General features: G+C 36.8%; 1 protein-coding gene across 1 annotated transcript in view; it reads left to right on the top strand.

Annotated features, from left to right (window-relative positions):
* CDH9 (cadherin 9) overlaps positions 1-18,784 on the top strand; it is a 140,018-nt gene that overhangs the window by 86,581 nt on the left and 34,653 nt on the right. Inside the window, exon 3 of the mRNA XM_086362523.1 lies at positions 18,300-18,594. Coding sequence (XP_086218649.1) covers positions 18,300-18,594 — 295 coding nt within the window. The remainder of the gene's footprint in view (positions 1-18,299; positions 18,595-18,784) is intronic.

Here is an 18,784-nt window from a genome sequence, read left to right as displayed (position 1 = left end):
ACCAGAAAGGGCAGAAAAAGATTAAACATATAAGAAAAGAAACAAAGAACCAGGGATATGAATAGAAATAATTGTGAATATGGTAAATATTAAACAAACTATATCAATAAAACTTCTAAGTTTGAATGACTTAAATATACCACTGATAGAGAATGATTAATAAATACAAAATATCACTAGATGTTGTTTAAAATGAACTCACTTTAAATATAAGTATACAAAAAGTTTAAAGTGAAGAGATACATATATTCCAAGCTAGTAGTAATCAAACTTTGAATTATCTATATCAATTTCAATCACAGCAAATATCAGATCAATATTCTTATCAGGAATAAATAGGAACAATACTTAATGATAAAAAAGGACAGTTCTCCAAGAAAACAAAACCATAGTTAATGTGTATGCACTTAACCATATAACATCAAAATACATTGTCTTTTGATGACTATATTTTAGCATCTACTAAATCAAAACTGTTGTTTTATTTTCTTTATTGGTGAGGTCTATTGTTTCTTTATAAGAAATATTTGCCTACCTTGTGTCATAAAACCATGGTTTCTTTTTCCAATATGCTTCTTTTGTTGTTCCATTTATCACATTCGTGTCTGTGTTGCTGTTCAGTGCACAGTCATGTCCGACTCTTTGCAACCCCATGGAGTGCAACAAGCCAGACTTCCCTATCCTTCATCTCCTGGAGACTGCTCAAACTCATGTCCATTGAGTCAATGATGCCATGCAACCATCTCGTCCTCTGTAATCCCTTCTCCTCCTGCCTTCAATCTTTCCCAGCATCAGAGTCTTTTCTAATGAATCAACTCTTCTCATCAGGTGGCCAAAATTGGAGCTTCAGCTTCAGCATCAGTCCTTCCAATGAATATTCAGGGTTGATTTCCTTTAGGATTTACTGGTTTGATCTTGTAGTCCAAGGAACACTCAAGAGTCTTCTCCAACACCACAGCTCAACACCACAGCTCAACAGCACATCAATTCTTTGGAATTATGGTCCAACTCTCATAGCCATACATGACTACTGGGAAAACCATAGCTTTGATACAGACCTTAGCTGGCAAAGTAATGTCTTTACTTTTTAATGCATTGTCTAGGTTTGTCACAGCTTTTATTCCAAGAAGCAAGTGTCTTTAAATTTCATGGCTACACTCACCATCTGCAGTGATTTTGGAGCCCAAGAAAATAAAGTCTGTCAATGTTTCCCTTGTTTCCAGAGGCATTTGCCATGAAGTGATGGGACCAGATGCCATGATCTTAGTTTTCTGAATGTTGAGTCTTAAGCCAGGGTTTTCACACACCTCTTTCACTTTCATCATGAGACTTTTTAGTTCCTCTTGGCTTTCTACCATAAGGGTGGTGTCATCTGCATAACTGATATACCTGATATTTCTCCTGGCAATCTTGATTCCATCTTGTGCTTCATCCAGCCCAGCATTTGGCATGAGGTAATTTGGATATGAACTAAATAAGCAGGGGGACAGTATACAGCCTTGATGTACTGCTTTCCAATTGGAAAACAGTCCATCATTCCATGTCTGGTACTAACTGTTGATTCTTGATCTCCATACAGATTTTTCAGAAGGCAGATAAGGTGGTCTTGTATTACCATCTTGTTAAGAATTTTCTGCAGTTTGTTGTAAACACAGAGCTGAAGGCTTAAGCATATTCAGTGAAGTAGAAGTTGATGTTTTTCTGGAATCCTCTTGGTTCACCTATGATCCAGAGGATGTTGACAATTTTATCTCTGGTTCATCTGCCTTTTCTGAAGTCAGCTTGAATGTCTGGAGATTCTCAGTTCATGTACTGTTGAAGACAAGCTTCTCTTCAAGAAAATTAGAGTTACCAAGGGGAAATTTCATGCAAAGATGGGCACAATGAAGGACAGAAATGGTATGAACCTAACAGAAGCAGAAGATATCAAGAAGAGGTTGCAAGAATACAAAAAAGAACTATACAAAAAAGATCTACATGACCCAGATAATCACAATGGTGTGATTACTCACCCAGAGTCAGACATCTTGGAATGCGAAGTTAAGTGGGCCTTAAAAAGCATCACAATGAACAAAGCTAGTGAGAGTAATGGGATTCCAGTTGAGATATTTCAAATCCTAAAAGATGATGCTGTGAAAGTGCTACACTCAGTATGCCAGCAAATTTGGAAAACTCAGCAGTGGTGACAGGACTGGAAAATGTCAGTTTTCATTTCAATCCCAAAGAAAGGCAATGCCAAACAGTGTTCAAACTACCACACAATTGCACTCATCTCACACGCTAGCAAAGTAATGCTCAAAATTCTCCAAGCCAGGCTTCAGAAGTACATGAACAGTGTACTTCCAGATGTTCAAGCTGGATTTAGAAAAAGCAGAGGAACTAGAAATTAAACTGTCAATATCTGTTGGATTATCAAAAAAGCATGAAAGTTCCAGAAAAACATCTACTTCTGCTTTATTGACTATGCCAAAGCCTTTGTGTTCAGTTCAGTTCAGTTCAGTTCAGTTGCTCAGTCGTGTCCAACTCTTTGCGACCCAATGAATCGCAGCACGCCAGGCCTCCCTGTCCATCACCAACTCCCAGAGTTCACTCAGACTCACGTCCATCGAGTCAGTGATGCCATCCAGCCATCTCATCCTCTGTCGTCCCCTTCTCCTCCTGCCCCCAATCCCTCCCAGCATCAGAGTCTTTTCCAGTGAGTCAACTCATCGCATGAGATGGCCAAAGTACTGGAGTTTCAGCTTTAGCATCATTCCCACCAAAGAAATCCCAGGGCTGATCTCTTTCAGAATGGACTGGTTGGATCTCCTTGCAGTCCAAGGGACTCTCAAGAGTCTTCTCTGACACCACAGTTCAAAAGCATCAATTCTTCGGCACTCAGCTTTCTTCACAGTCCAACTCTCACATCCATACATGACCACTAGGAAAACCATAGCCTTGACTAGATGGACCTTTGTTGGCAAAGAAATGTCTCTGCTTTTCAATATGCTATCTAGTTTGGTCATCACTTTCCTTCCAAAGAGCGTCTTTTAATTTCATGGCTGCAGTCACCATCTGCAGTAATTTTGCAGCCCCCCCAAAAATAAAATCTGACACTATTTCCACTGTTTCCCCATCCATTTCCCATGAAGTGATGGGACGGGATGCCATGATCTTCATTTTCTGAATATTGAGTTTTAAGCCCACTTTTTCACTCTCCTCTTTCACCTTCATCAAGAGGCTTTTTAGTTCCTCTTCACTTTCTGCCATAAGGGTGGTGTCATCTGCATATCTGAGGTTATTGATATTGGATCACAATAAACTGTGGAAAATTCTGAAAGATATAAGGATACCAGACCACCTGACCTGCCTCTTGAGAAATCTGTATGCAGGTCAGGAAGCAACAATTATAACTGGACATGGAACAGCAACCTTGTTCCAAATCGGGAAAGGAGTATGTCAAGGCTGTATATTGTCACTCTGCTTATTGAACTTATATGCAGAGTACATCATGAGAAATGCTGACCTGGATAAAACACAAGCTGGAATCAAGTTTGCTGGGAGGAATATCAATAATTTCAGATATGCAGATGACACCACCCTTATGGCAGAAAGCAAAGAAGAACTAAAGAGCCTCTTGATGAAAGTGAAAGAGGACAGTGAAAGTTGGTTTAAAACTCAACATTCAGAAAACGAAGATCATGGCATCTAGTCCCATCTGTTCATGGCAAATAGATGGGGAAACAGTGCAAACAGTGGCAGACTTTACTTTTTGGGCTCCAAAATCACTGCAGATGTTGACTGCAGCCATGAAATTTAAAGACGCTTGCTCCTTGGAAGAAAAGCTGTGACCAACGTAGACAGCATATTAAAAAGCAGAGACATTAGTTTGCCAACAAAGTCAAAGTCTGTCTGGTCAAAGCTATGGTTTTTCCAGTAGTCATGTATGGATGTGAGAGTTGGACTATAAAGAAATCTGAGTGCCAAAGAATTTATGCCTTTGAACTGTGATGTTGGAGAACCTTGAGAGTCTCTTGGACAGCAAGGAGATCCAACAAGTCAATCCTAAAGGAAAACAGTTCTGACTATTCATTGGAAGGTCTCATGCTGAAGCTGAAACTGCAATACTCTGGCCACCTAATGCAAAGAACTGACTCATTTGAAAAGACCCTGATGCCTGGAAAGATTGAAGGCAAGAAGAGAAGGGGATGTCAGAGGATGAGATGGTTACATGGCATAACCAACTCAAAGGACATGATTTTGTGTAAACTCTGGGAGTTGGTGATGGACAGGGAAGCCTGGTGTGCTGCAGTTCATGGCATCACAAAGAGTCAGACATGACAGAGCTACTGAATTGACTGAACTGAACTGAACCCTAGCATGGAATATTTTGAGCATTACCTTGCCAGCATGTGAAATGAATGCAATTGTGCAGTAGTTTGAGTATCTTTAGCATCCATGGCACCCCACTCCAGTACTCTTGCCTGGAAAATCCCATGGACGGAGGAGCCTGGTAGGCTGCAGTCTATGGGGTTGCTCAGAGTCGGACAGGACTGAGTGACTTCACTTTCACTTTTCACTTTCATACAATGGAGAAGGAAATGGCAACCCACTCCAGTGTTCTTGCCTGGAGAATCCCAGGGACAGGGGAGCCTGGTGGGCTGCCGACTATGGGGTTGCACAGAGTCGGACACAACTGAAGCGACTTAGCAGCAGCAGCAGCATCCCTCTTCTTTGGGATTGAAATGAAAATGGTCTTTTCTGGTCCTGTGGATACTGCTGAGTTTTTCACGTTTGTTGGCATATTGAGCACAGCACTTTAACAGCATCCACTTTTAAAATTTGTAACAGCTCAACTGAAATCCCATCATCTCCAGTAGCTTTGTTGGTAGTGTGCTTCCAAAGGCCCACTTAACTTTGCGCTCTAAGATGTCTGGCTCTAGGTGAGTAATCATACCTTGTGGTTATCTGGGTCATCAAGATCTTTTTTGTATAGTTCTCTTATGTCTTTATCTCAAATTAATTATTATGGATGATGTGATATATAGATGGTGTTTCTTATCTTTTTAAAATAATGATAACCAAGTTGCTACAGCAGGATGTATTGAAAATACTTTCACAATGAAATTGCATTGACACCTTTTTTTATATTCAAATGACTATCTCTGTGAGTTTACTTCCACATTTTCTATAGTTCTTATTAGTCTTTCTAATGCCTCACTGGTTTCATTATCAGAGTTATGTAGGAAATCTTGCAATATAGTAACATAAGTTCTCTTTGCTTTTGTTTTCAAAATTGTCTAGGCTACTCCAAGTTTTATGCATTCTCATGTTTATTTTAAATTTAGTTGTCAATTTGTTATTAAAAATACTTATTGGAATTTTGATACGGATAGTATCGCCTCTGTATATTATACTTACAACTCCTTTTGGTCCCATAGATTGTAGCCTGCCAGGCTCCTCTGTCCATGGAATTTTCCAGACAAGAATACTATAGCACCCCACTCCAGTACTCTTGCCTGAAAAATCCCATGGATGGAGGAGCCTGGTAGGTTGCAGTCCGTGGGGTCGCAAAGAGTCGGATACAACTGAGCAACTTCACTTTCACTTTTCACTTTCATGCATTAGAGAAGGAAATGGCAACCCACTCCAGTGTTCTTGCCTTGAGAATCCCAGGGATGTGGGAGCCTGGTCAGCTGTTGTCTATGGGGTCGCACAGAGTTGGACATGACTGAAGCAACTTAGCAGCAGCAATAGAAGCAGCAGCCATTTCCTACTCCAGGGGAAATTCCCAAATGAGAGGCTGAACCCTAGTCCTCATGTTTCCTGCATTCTTTACCACTAGCACCACCTTGCTAAGGAATCATATAATACAGATTATACATAAATAGGCTGTGGGATGTTGGTTAATTCCAGCTCATCACAGTAGTACATAGCAAAAAGTGAAGAATACCCCACGTGCACTTGAAAAATGTATATTATGCACATATTAGAATTTGTTCTAGGAAAATATTATTGCTATTGATTTGGTAAATAGCACTGTCCAAATGTTTTATATCTTTACTAGTATTTGTTTTTCTGTTCTTTAAGTGCTAAAATTAGTATTTTAAAATATCCAAGTATAGTTCAGTCTCTCAGTCATGTCCAATTTTTTTTGCGACTTCATGAACTGCAGCACGCCAGGCCTCCCTGTCCATCACCAACTCCCAGAGCTTCCTCAAACTCATGTCCATTGCAGTCCAAGGGACTCTCAACAGTCTTCTCCAACACCATAGTTCAAAAGCATCAATTCTTCGACATTCAGCCTTCTTTACGATTCAGCCCACACATCTCTATATAACTACTGGAAAAATCATAGCTTTGACTAGACAGATCTTTGTTAGTAAAGTAATGTCTCTGCTTTTTAATATGCTTTCTAGGTTGTCTATGTTTCCTTCCAAGGAGAAAGCATCTTTTAATTTCATGGCTCCAAGTATATATATATGTATATATATATACAAACTGCACATAGATGCAGCTAGTTTCATAGTGCATGCATGCCTGCTCAGTCACTCAGTCATGTCCAATTCTTTGCGACCCCACTGACTGTCACCTGCCAGACTCCTCTGTCTATAGAGTTCTCCAGGTAAGAATACCAGAGCATGTTGCCATTTCCTCCTGCAGGAGATCTTGGAACTGAACCAGCATTTCTGGTGCCTTCTGCATTGGCAAGAGGATTCTTTACCGCTGAGCCATCCGGAAAGCCCCCTTATTTCATAGTACTGTACAATGCAGGCTTATAATACTTTTCACATAAGTAATACACAAGAAGCACAAAGATAAATAAAACATTTTTTAATCCTACAGTATAGTACTTTGAAAAGTACAGCAGTGCAGTACAATGGCTGGCAAACAGGAGTGACTTCGAATGAACAGGCAAGAAGAGTTACTGACAGGAGGAGGGAAAGCAGTTGAGAGATTGTAGAGCTGAAGGATCATCAGCAATAGGAGATGGAGGACAAGCCACAATTTCATTCATGCTTGACATGGATAGAATCAATGGTTCTCATCTTTGAAAGTTCACAACTTGAAGGTTCATATGTAGGGGACTTCCTGTAATATTTTTAGAATATGTTTTTAATTTACAGGAAAGATACAAAGATACAGCAGTTAGTTCCCAAATACCTTACACCCCGTTTCTCTTTTATTAACCTCTTACACTCCTATAGCATAGTTCCTACAGTTAATGAACCAATATTGACAAATTATTATTGAATAAAGTCTACATTTTATTTGGAGCCCTAAAGAATTGATGCTTTTGAACTGTGGTGTTGGAGAAGGCTCTTGAGAGTCCCTTGGACTGCAAGGAGATCCAACCAGTCCATTCTGAAGGAGATCAGCCCTGGGATTTCTTTGGAAGGAATGATGCTAAAGCTGAAACTCCAGTACTTTGGCCACCTCATGCGAAGACTGGACTCATTGGAAAAGACTCTGATTCTGGGAGGAATTGGGGGCAGAAGGAGAAGGGGATGACAGAGGATGAGATGGCTGGATGGCATCACTGACTCAATGGACATGAGTTTGAGTGAACTCCGAGAGTTGGTGATGGACAGGGAGGCCTGGCGTGCTGCAGTTCATGGGGTTGCAAAGAGTCAGACACGACTGAGCTACTGAACTGAACTGAACTTTTTACCTAGTATCTTTTATCTTTTCCACACTGCATTTAGTCCTCATATTCCTTAGGCTTCTCTATGTTGTGTGATTGTTTCTCAGACTCTTTTCATTTTTTATTACCTCCAAAGATTTGAGGAGTCCATGTTCTGTCTTTAGTAATATGTTCCTCTAATAGGATGTATTTCATATTCTTTTTCAAGATTATACTAGGAGTATGGTTTGGGGAAAAAGACCACAGGGGTAAAGTGGGATAAAGTGCCATTTCATCACATCATGTCAAGGGTATTACTTTCAAAATGATGTATTACTGTCAATGTTAACTTAGTTGACTTAGTGTTTGTACAGTGTCTCCTCTGTAAAGATACTCTATTTTTTCCCTTTCCTTAGTGTGTTCTTGGGAGAAAGCCACTATGTTCTATCAACATTTAAAGGGTGGGACTCATGCTTCACCTCCTTGAAGGACTTAAGAACACAGTCTGAATGGAACTTGTTTGTATGTAGGGAACTTTCTGTATTAATATGAGTGTACAGCATTAAGTGAACCTACCTATTCTTTGTGCGTAAATTGTTATTTGCTGTTTTAATTATATGTGGACAGCATAATGACTCAATGGGATCATCTATTCTAAAATGTCATAATTTTGATTATATATAGAAGAAATAAAACCTGATCATTCCCATAATAAAATTCAACTGTGATTTCAATTTGTCTACTACTTTAAGTTTTATGAAATGCACTTCATTTTCTGGTGGCTCAGCTGGTAAAGAATCCTCCTGCAATTCAGGAGACCTAGTTTCAATCTCTGGGTTGGGACCATCCCCTGGAGAAGGCCATGGTTACCCACTCCAGTATTCTGGCCTGGACAATTCCATGGACTGTATAGTCCATGGGGTCACAAAAGGTCAGACATGACTGAGAGACTTTCACCTTTGTGTAGTTCTAAAATTTCTTTTAGTTCCATTCACAATAGTTATTGTTACATATTTTTAAGATAATTCCCTTTTATCATTATAAAATATTCCTCTTTATCATCTCTCAAAGTTTGTTTGGTATTAATATAGCTCCACATATACCCCTAAAATTATTATTTCTTATGTTTTTATTTCTTTACTTTAAATGTATTTGTACTATTAAATTGAAATCATGGCTGTTGGAATATATGAATAGTTAAGTATTTTTTAGTGGATTCTCATAATCTCTTTATTACTTGAGGTTTTAGTCTATTAATATGTTCTGATCTATTTGTATTATATTTGTTCTACTTATTCTTTTTTTTAACTCCTTCTTTGTTTCTTGTCTTTGTTTATGAAACAGTGTTCCTGTCTCTCTTTCCCCTTTTTTCTCCCCTATAGTTTAAATTTCACTCTGATATTTTCAGCTTTATCTTCTTATATTATTTAGTGGTTGTGCTAAGGATTATAGAACAATTAAAAGATAAAGATAAGTATCCATCCTTAATTTATATCCAAATAGAATATGATGCCCTTATTACAAAACATTATAACTTTGTAAAAGTGCAATTCCAGTTACTTTTTATACACTAGGCGATTATTTCTATATAATTTACTTTTACTGTGCTGTAGAAACCTCATGGAGAAAGCAATGGCACCCCACTCCAGTACTCTTGCCTGGAAAATCCCATGGATGGAGGAGCCTGGTAGACTGCAGTCCATGGGGTTGCTAGAGTCGGACGTGACTGAGCGACTTCACTTTCACTTTTCACTTTCATGCATTGGAGAAGGAAATGGCAACCCACTCCAGTGTTCTTGCCTGGAGAATCCCAGGGACGGGGAAGCCTGGTGGGCTGCCGTCTATGGGGTCGCACAGAGTTGGACACGACTGAAGCGACTTAGCAGCAGCAGCAGAAACCTCATAATACATTGCTATTATCCTAGATTTAAACAATCAATTATTTTTAAGGAATATGTCTAAAGTCTCATATTTACCAACTGTTTTTCCCTTTCCAAGGCTCCTCATTTCTTATGTCAAGGATTCAACCTAGTATTATTTTTATATAGCCTAATGATACCCACTTAGTATTTTTTGCAATGAAAGTCCTATTATAGTTAGTTCTCTCAGCATTTTTCTCTGAAATGTTATTATTTCTTTATTTTGGAAAGTTATTTTACTCAACAATTTTGCATTTCAATAATTCTAATTCTCTGAGAATATGTTTATTTTTTTGGATGCTTTAAAGACCTCTTTATTCACAATAGAATCAGATTAAAAGTGATAAAAATAATAAGAAAACATTTGCAAATTAATAATACACTTCTCAATAACTAAAGAGGAAATCATAAAAATTAAGAAACATCAATTTATTTTCTAAAACTTAGTTTTCATTGATTAACCTTCGTGTGCCCCCATTTACATTGTTTGTAATTATTTTCATTGAAATTCACTGAAATTGGATATATGGCTCAATGCCCATCACTAAGTTGGAGAATGATCACCATTATCTCTTTTAAAAATTATTCTCTGCCATACTTTTTCCTCTCTTTTTAACTACATGTATATTAGTTGGTTCTCTAAGTACATATACTTTTGTTAGTTCACATGTCTGAGTTGTTTCCTTCCATCGAGATGGAGATACAAACAGACACACATATATATGTGTATGTATATATAACATTTTTCTCCTGATTTTGTTGTTGCTCATGTCCTCAGTCGTGACCAACTCTTTTTCACCTCATGGATCATAACCTGCCAGGATCCTCTGTCCAGGGGAATTCCCAGATAAGAATATTAGAATGGATTGCCATTTCTTTCTTCTGGGGATCTTCCTGACCCAGGGACCAAACCTGCTTCTCCTGCTTGGCAGTGGATTCTTTACTGCTGAGCCAATTAGGAAGCCACTATCTATCTATCTATTTATGTCTATCTATCCATGTAATATTATGCGTGTGTGTGTATATATATATATATACACATATATATAATTTTCCTTTTATTTTACTAATTAACTTAAATTACTATATTATGGGTATTATAGATGATACAGTGTCTTGTTGTTTTGATTCTAGAAACTATTTGAATGGGTCTATGTTAGTCTTTTCTTCTTAGAATGTACTTTTTTATTCATAGAACACATTCCTTTCTCCTGAGGCATGGGTTTTCTCAAGTCTTAATGCCCAAGCTACTCACTTAAGATGAATTATTCTAGTTGTGTCCAAACTCCTATCTCTTCCCATTCTTTGCAGTGGCTGACATTATCTGTTAAAATCTTAGATTCCCACAAGTGTCTTTTTCTGGGCCTTCCTCCCTGTATATGTACAGATTAAGATTCTACTATAAATTTTAGCAGGAATCTTACAAAGTTACCTTGGTTAGGCCCTTCTGTGGTTCTCTGGTTCTCTCCTGTTTGTATCCTCTCCAGGAAATTCATGCCACAATAGCAGCCCTGGATTCTGATCTCTGTTTTTCTGCAGTATTGCTAATCTCTGTACACAGGCTACACATCCCTACAATAAAGCTCTTCCCAAACAAATGCTAGAGTGAATTTATATCTTATTCTGTTGCTTCCCCTCTGCTCTTCAGTTCTTATAATCAGAAACTTCATATATTTTGTCCAGATTTTTACTTGCTTACTATGAGAGTATAAGTCCAACTAATGTATTTTAGCTTAAGCTAGAAATCTTTATGATGTAAATATATTGCATATCAGTGGCTTTCTATTTAGGTTTTATTTACTATAGAACTGGATATTAACATAAAGTTATGAAGCCAATACCTAATATAAGTAAATTTAAAAAGTTGTTTTATCTGAAAGAAATATGCAAAAAGACACTGTTAAAACTGACACACAATGTACTGTTTTTTAAGATGTATTTTAACATTATTAAAATATCAGAGATATATTATAATTGTTATTAATTATTTCTTAGCAACTCTCAGGAAGAGCTCTTTGGCTTTCCTCACTAAAGTTTGAGCAGAATGTTAGAAAATTCCAAATATAATTTTAAGGATGTATAAGGATTATTTATAAGAGTTGGTCAATATGGCCTACTTTTGCATTTAGAAGCACTTTCAACAAAAATTAAGTGAGCAAACAATTAATAGACTTTATTTTTAATTTTTAAAGGAAAGGTGATTATAAGTGAATTTGCTTTGATTTTGCAAACTTTGCTTCAAAAGGTTGTATTATTCTGAGTTCTTCAGAGAAACAGAAAACATATAACATGTTATATAGGGTATATATGTGTGTGTGGCACATACACAGACACGCACATATACACACACTGCTTGAAGTTCTGTCCACTAGGAGTATTTCTTTTCAACACTATCCTACAAGGATGTCTCAGAAAATGATTGTAGTGTTACAGTCCAACTTTCAGTGATTCCTGAAAATCATGAAGAAAATTTTTAAACCAGACCCAAGATTTTTCTTCTGTCACCTGAAGAAGGAACTTATGAGGCTATAAATGCAGGCTGGGTAGAGAAGTCAGTGTAGCAGAAGTGGAGACCATGGGCATTTGGGTCACTTCTTTCTGTCCTTTTACTTGAGTTTTGGGGGTATGTCCAGGCCTGATCACATATGAACCAGTTCCATTTGAGGATAGAATGCTGTCATGCACACTCACCTTTATGGCTCGATAGGTCAGATAACACACAGTTTGTGAAGGGCATCTCGGACTGCATGGTCACTTGGTACTCCATGGGTTAAGAAATTAGTTTGTAAGCCTCCGTAGTAAGCCAAGAGGTTTTTCTCAAAAGGAGACTAGTTATCCACAGAGGATGGCAGGGCCTTGTTCCAAAATCAGGAGGGTCTGTAATGCAATTCACCTCTCACAGGCTCCAACCAAAATCTCTACCTGCCACTGCTACTTTAAGAACTTCTGGATCTATAGGGTTATATGGCCAAAGTGATGGAGTAGCTTGCAAACCAGCCCAGACTTATCACAGTCAAAGCCAGCAGTTTTTCAGGTGACTTGGTAAATGGATTTGGAGAGAACACCCAAATGAGGAATATGTTGCCTCCAAAATCTGAAGAGGCCCACTAACCCACTGTGCTATTTTTTTGGTTGTAGGATGGCCCAGAAGTGACAATGTGTTATTTACCACAAGATGGGTTTGGGGACACATGCGGTACAGTATGAGATGAACTGCAGGCAAAACTCTATTGGTCACCCGAGTTTCATACTCCTCTATTCGGGTTGGCAGATCACACTGATACTTTGCTTCTCCTGGAGTTGATATCAGTTCAATGTCTAATAATACCAAACTGTTCAGTTATTTCCTTTTCCCCAGTGCACTTCTGCTGCTAAGTCACTTCAGTCATGTCCAACTCTGTGTGACCCCATAGACGGCAGCCACCAGGCTCCCCCGTCCCTGGGATTCTCCAGGCAAGAACACTGGAGTGGGTTTCCATTTCCTTCTCCAATGCATGAAAGTGAAAAGTGAAAGTGAAGTCGCTCAGTCGTGTCTGACTCTTAGCGACCCCATGGACTGCAGCCCACCATGGGATTTTCCAGGCAAAGTACTGGAGTGGGGTGCCATTGCCTTCTCCATCCCCAGTGTATAGTTCTCCTTAAAAAAAAGGCATAGGGTTTTTTTGGGGGAAGACTTGGAGAAAGAATAAAAAATGTTTGGTTTATACTGGGATCCTTCCTCAAGAAGACTTGGCATCCTTTTATTCAAGGGATTCTGGGTCTGTAAGTTGGCTCAAGCCTGGAACTGATTGATTGTTTTTATGATTCATGTTGGTGCTTTGCTCTCTTGACCTTGAACTTTTTGGCTTTTATAGGTTAAGTGTGAATTTAGTAGCCCTCCTATCCACTTTTAGGAATACTGTAATCAGTTAACCAATGCCATAGATCTATATGAGTCAAACTATTCTGCTGTTTGACTCAGCGGACCACTATGATGAACCTACCACCTATCTTTTGCCAGGTGAGTGCGCTTAACCTCTGTCACTCTGGGATCCAATTACTCCCACAGCACTTAGGTTTCCCAGTTCAGTGATAGCAGGTCCATTGTATCACAGAAAACAGTGATAACAAAGCTCTTCAAGGATGACTGGGCTACCTCATAGGTTTGTATCCCACAATAGTGATGAAAGATATGTTTTCTGCACCCTTTCAGTGTGGGTGAGTAGATGTTAAATAACAAGGCTACTCTAACATTCCAATCTCCCTTAAGACTATTGTCCCTTTATTTTCCTCAGGAAAACCCAGACAAATACAGATTTTATTTACATAAAATATAATTTATATATACATAATGTATATATGGAGAAGGCAATGGCAGCCCACTCAAGTACTCTTGACTGGAAAATCCCATGGATGGAGGAGCCTGGTAGGCTGCAGTCCATTGGGTGGCTAAGAGCGACTTCACTTTCACTTTTCACTTTCACGCATTGGAGAAGGAAATAGCAACCCACTCTAGTATTCTTGCCTGGAGAATCCCAGGGATGGGGGAGCCTGGTGGGCTGCCGTCTATGGGGTCGCACAGAGTCAGACACGACTGAAGCGACTTAGCAGTAGCAGCAATTCTTTCTCTGGAAATATAATATATATATATGTAACATATATATTATTATAGACAAATATGTATTTGTATTATATTATCATATAAACATATATATGTAAAAATTGGCTCCCATGATTATGGAGCCTGAAAAGTCCTAAGATTTGCAGTTGGCAAACTGGAGACTTAGAATGTTGATGTACTGGTTTAAGTCCAATTCCAAATACTTGAAAACCAGAATCAATGGTGTAACTTCCAATCTGAATAGAAGACAACACACAGAAACAGTAATTGTCCCTTATTCAGCCTTAGATGAGGACACCACTTAGGAAAGGACAATCTAAAAAAAAAAAGGAAAGGACGATCTACTTTAGTCCGTTTACAGATTGAGTTGTTAATGTCTTCCAGAAGTATCCTCATAGATACATTCAGAATTATGTTAAACCAAATATTTAAATTGATTTATAAAAGTAATTATCAGTCTAAAATTTTAGCCTATTTTGCATGTGCATGTTTAATTTTTTCAAATTTTTGAAAGTAAAAAATATTGTAGCATAGAAAAACTAATACTGTTGGGAAAAAATAGCATTTGAGATATTTATCCACAATTTATTTTGCTTTCAGTGTATTTATTCAAGTCTAGAAGAGGCAAGAAAGGTATGATGAAGAAGTGAGGACTACTTGGTTTGTTGATGTCTGGAGAAAATAATTACATTTGGCACTCATTTCTTAAGGCATTTTATGTTGGCTTTGCTTTATAATAGATAAAAAATATTTTTAAATTTTCTATTTTGTCATGATCCTTAAAATGCTAATTTTGAAGTTTATTTTTGTCATTTATATTTAAGCTATGGTAGAATAAATTTTAATATTGATTTATATCAATTCTAAATATATAATTAAAAATTAATAATGTACATAAAGAAAAATTTAATTTAGTGGCTTTTGTTTCTGTTATATTTCACCAGAGAATAACTTTTGAAAATTTTCATTTTTAAAATGAAATTGTGAATTAAAGCCATTAAAATGTGTTTGATTTTGTGTAAAATAATTCTTTTAAAGTGGAATTTTAAATTAACAGAATAAAGAATATTATGAAATATTGGAACAGGGATTAGAACAGGTAGGAATAGAATAATAAAATTATTTCAATGATTTATTACATCATTGAATGTAATGATTTCAATATATGAATGACTAAAATAATATTATGTTTTATTGCAAATATTTATTTTGTAACTAAAGTTTAATATTTTCAGACAAAATACTTATTCTGAAAGTTTTGTATTTCCATGAATATTTTAATTTCCCTTTGGTAGTCCAAACAGCATGATATAATACAGAATTTTCCTTGAAAATTTAAAAATTGAATATAGTATCATATAAAAAATATATATAGCTTCTATCCAGCGTAAATGGTTTTCTAGACTTCAAAATATTTTGAATGAGTATAAAATCTTTGAAGAGTAAATTGTTTCCATAAATGATTGAATCTAAGATGTAGATTCATATATAATTCAGTGTGATAGATACAGGTTCATTTTCCTACACATTTTAATAACCACAACAGAATGTTAAACATTTATTAAATGCAAAAAATAAAGGTATAACACAATATTTATTATAGTATTATTCTATTTATGTTAAATGTATGGAAAATAGTGGGAAGAATTTAGAAAAATCAAAATTAATTTTCATTTGTATATACATATGTAAAATTTCTACTGAAAGTTTATACTATAAACCTGTTCCTGCTTTTTATTTTGGCTACTTATTAATAATTTCCATAATATTAACATGGGATGGGGTCCCTGACATAGTGCACAATATTTACACTACTGTATTTAATATTCCACAATTTTCAGTAAATTGTAGCATTATCCCTGGGTTACCTTTGTTTCAGCCTGAGAATATATTTGACAATATTGATAATTGAACAATATCTAAAATTTGTGTTTTGCTGTGTATAAATGTGTATTGGGCTGCCCTGGTGGCTCAGACAGTAAGAAATCTACCTGCAATTCAGGACACCTGGGTTCGATCCCTGGGTTGGGATGATCTCCTGGAGGAGGGCATGGCAACCCACTCTAGTTTCTTGCCTGGAGAATCCCCATGGACAGAAGAATGATGAGCTACAATCCATGGGGTTGCAAAGAGTTGGACGCAACTGAGCAATTAAGCACAAAGTGTCTTAACTGTCTAGACTAGACTCTTTAGAACAGAGAGTTAAGGAAAGCATCCCTAAGGATAAAAATTATAAATGAAATTTGATAAACATTTAATTAGGGGAAAATGCAGAGAAGAGGAAGGGTGTTAAAGGGTGAGAGAAACATCTGCAAGCATCAGGTATAAAAGCTGGAACAAGCCATCTGAGAAATGAAGAAAACAAAACAAGGCAAAACAAAGCAATTGATATGTATAGAATGTATAGCAAAGTGGATTAAGGTGACAGAAGCACATCTGGAGATGAGAACAAGATTATGATTAATGCATAAATAAGGCTATAGAGTCCAAGCAAATAGAATAAAAATAAAAGTAAAGATTATTGTAAAAGAATATTATCCCCTTTTAATAGAAGTGCCTTAGACTAAACACACACATACACATACATACAGAAAATTTGCCTAATATAACAGAAATTTGCATTAGACTAAACCTGATTTCTAAGATTTTAGATTCATATTTCTTATGTACTCTACCTGGTTGGAGATTTTTTTGCTACAAAGTAGTATGACTACATTTGTGATGTAGAAAAATCAACTTCTTTAGTACAGAAAATTGTTTGGAGTAGAATGAGAGGGAAGTAGTCATCAATCCGAAGACTGTTGCATTGGTCCAGATAAGACCAGTGCAGGGTGGTAGCCATAGAGATGGAGACAGATGAATGGGTGGGGAGATAATTCAGAGAAGAAAAGTCTGCATATATTTATTTTAATGTTGGGCTTAAAAGTAAAGAAGGAGTAAAGTATGAATCCCAAGTCTGTAATTTTTGCTACCATAAAAAATAGATTCAGGTGCTCAAATAGTTCAAAGATGGAATAAGATACCAAAGATAGGTGGAATCAGAATGTACTGGGAATTGCACACTAAATGACGGAGGACAATAGAGCAGGGGATAGGCTGGAAATTACTCAAGGTACAGAGTAGTGTTAGGTTTGAAAAACCATTGTTTCCCTGTGGCTCAGATGGTAAAGAATCCACCTGTAATGCAGGAGACCTGGGTCTGATCGCTGGGTCCAGAACACCCTCTGGAGAAGGGAATGGCTACCCACTCCGGTATCCTTGCCTGGAGAATTCCACGGACAGAAGAGCCTGACAGGCTTTGGGTCACAGTCCTTGGGCTCTCAGAGTTGGACCCGACTGAGAGACTAACTCTTTCACTTTTGCAAAACCATTAGGAATTTTTCCTACTGAAAGTTTCTGTAAATATTGATACATGATTTATGTGTCTGTTTTAAACACTTGATGAAAAACCATCTATACCAAGAAGTTTACTTTTAAGATGAGAAAGAACAGAATGAAGATACATAAGATTATTAAGATGGCCAATGGAAAAGCTCTGTGAGTTGTATATCCCTTGAAATTTCAAATGTCCTTAACATTTGTCAATTTCCAAAAAAAAATGAGAACATTCTGGTAGAAAGAGTACTCTTCTAAAGTCATATAGAGAAAAATCTGTGAGGTTAAGATTAATATTCTATCTCTGGTCAGTCTCTGATGACAGAGCCTGTGTATCTGGAAGCAATATTATACTGAGAGAAGTTAAATCATTTAAAATAATGGCATATAGCCTAACCTTATCATAATAAGATTTGAAATTCCTCACATTATCCCTTTGAGTTCAGTGATTTTAAGTATAATCAAGAGTATATTAATATTTTACACTTAAGATCTAGACAAATAGATTATTTTCTTGTTAATGTGCCAGGCATTTAAATCTTGGTGGTATTCAATTAAAAAAAAATATTGTATGAGCACTGTGTTTTGAAGATACATTTTACTTTATTTCAAATTAATATATGTGTGTTTTTGAGAATGATAAAATTAAAATGTTTAATCTCTCCACAGTGAAAATTAAGATAACCACCTCAATCATTGTTCTAGTGATGTTATGTGGAGATAAATTGATATTTGCCAAAATTATTTTTTCTGTAATAACAATGCATATATTTATAGACTCTTCCTTTCTACCTCCCTGAAGCTTCACACTGACCAAGATAAAGGAGATGGAAATTTAAAATACATACTAACAGGAGATGGGGCTGGCAGTCTGTTCGTCATAGATGAAAACACAGGAGATATTCATGCAGCAAAGAAACTAGACAGAGAAGAAAAGTCCCTTTACGTTCTTCGTGCCAAGGCTATAGACAGAAAGACCGGGCGGCAGGTGGAGCCTGAATCTGAATTTATAATTAAAATTCATGATATCAATGATAATGAACCAAAATTCACAAAAGACTTGTACACTGCCAGTGTTCCTGAAATGTCTGGAGTCGGTAGGTATATGCTAATTCATGTAAAGTAAGTTGTTTTTATTTTTTGCTAAGGTAGTTATTACAGACATACAGTTATGAGATGTGATCTCTTTCAAGATAAGAGCTATAAATGAAACTACTAATTAGTGTTAGCTAACTCACTTCTAATGATTTTCAGTTGTGTTTCTTAACATTTCCTGCTATTTTGTAA

This window comes from Bos grunniens, chromosome 20 (genome assembly GCF_055505025.1).
Source record: "Bos grunniens cultivar Pamir isolate PY7600 chromosome 20, Bosgru_T2T1.0, whole genome shotgun sequence".
NCBI classification, from domain to species: Eukaryota; Metazoa; Chordata; class Mammalia; order Artiodactyla; family Bovidae; genus Bos; species Bos grunniens.
The sequence above is the reverse complement of the archived record's forward strand: the minus strand, read 5'-3'. Positions and strand labels throughout refer to the sequence as shown.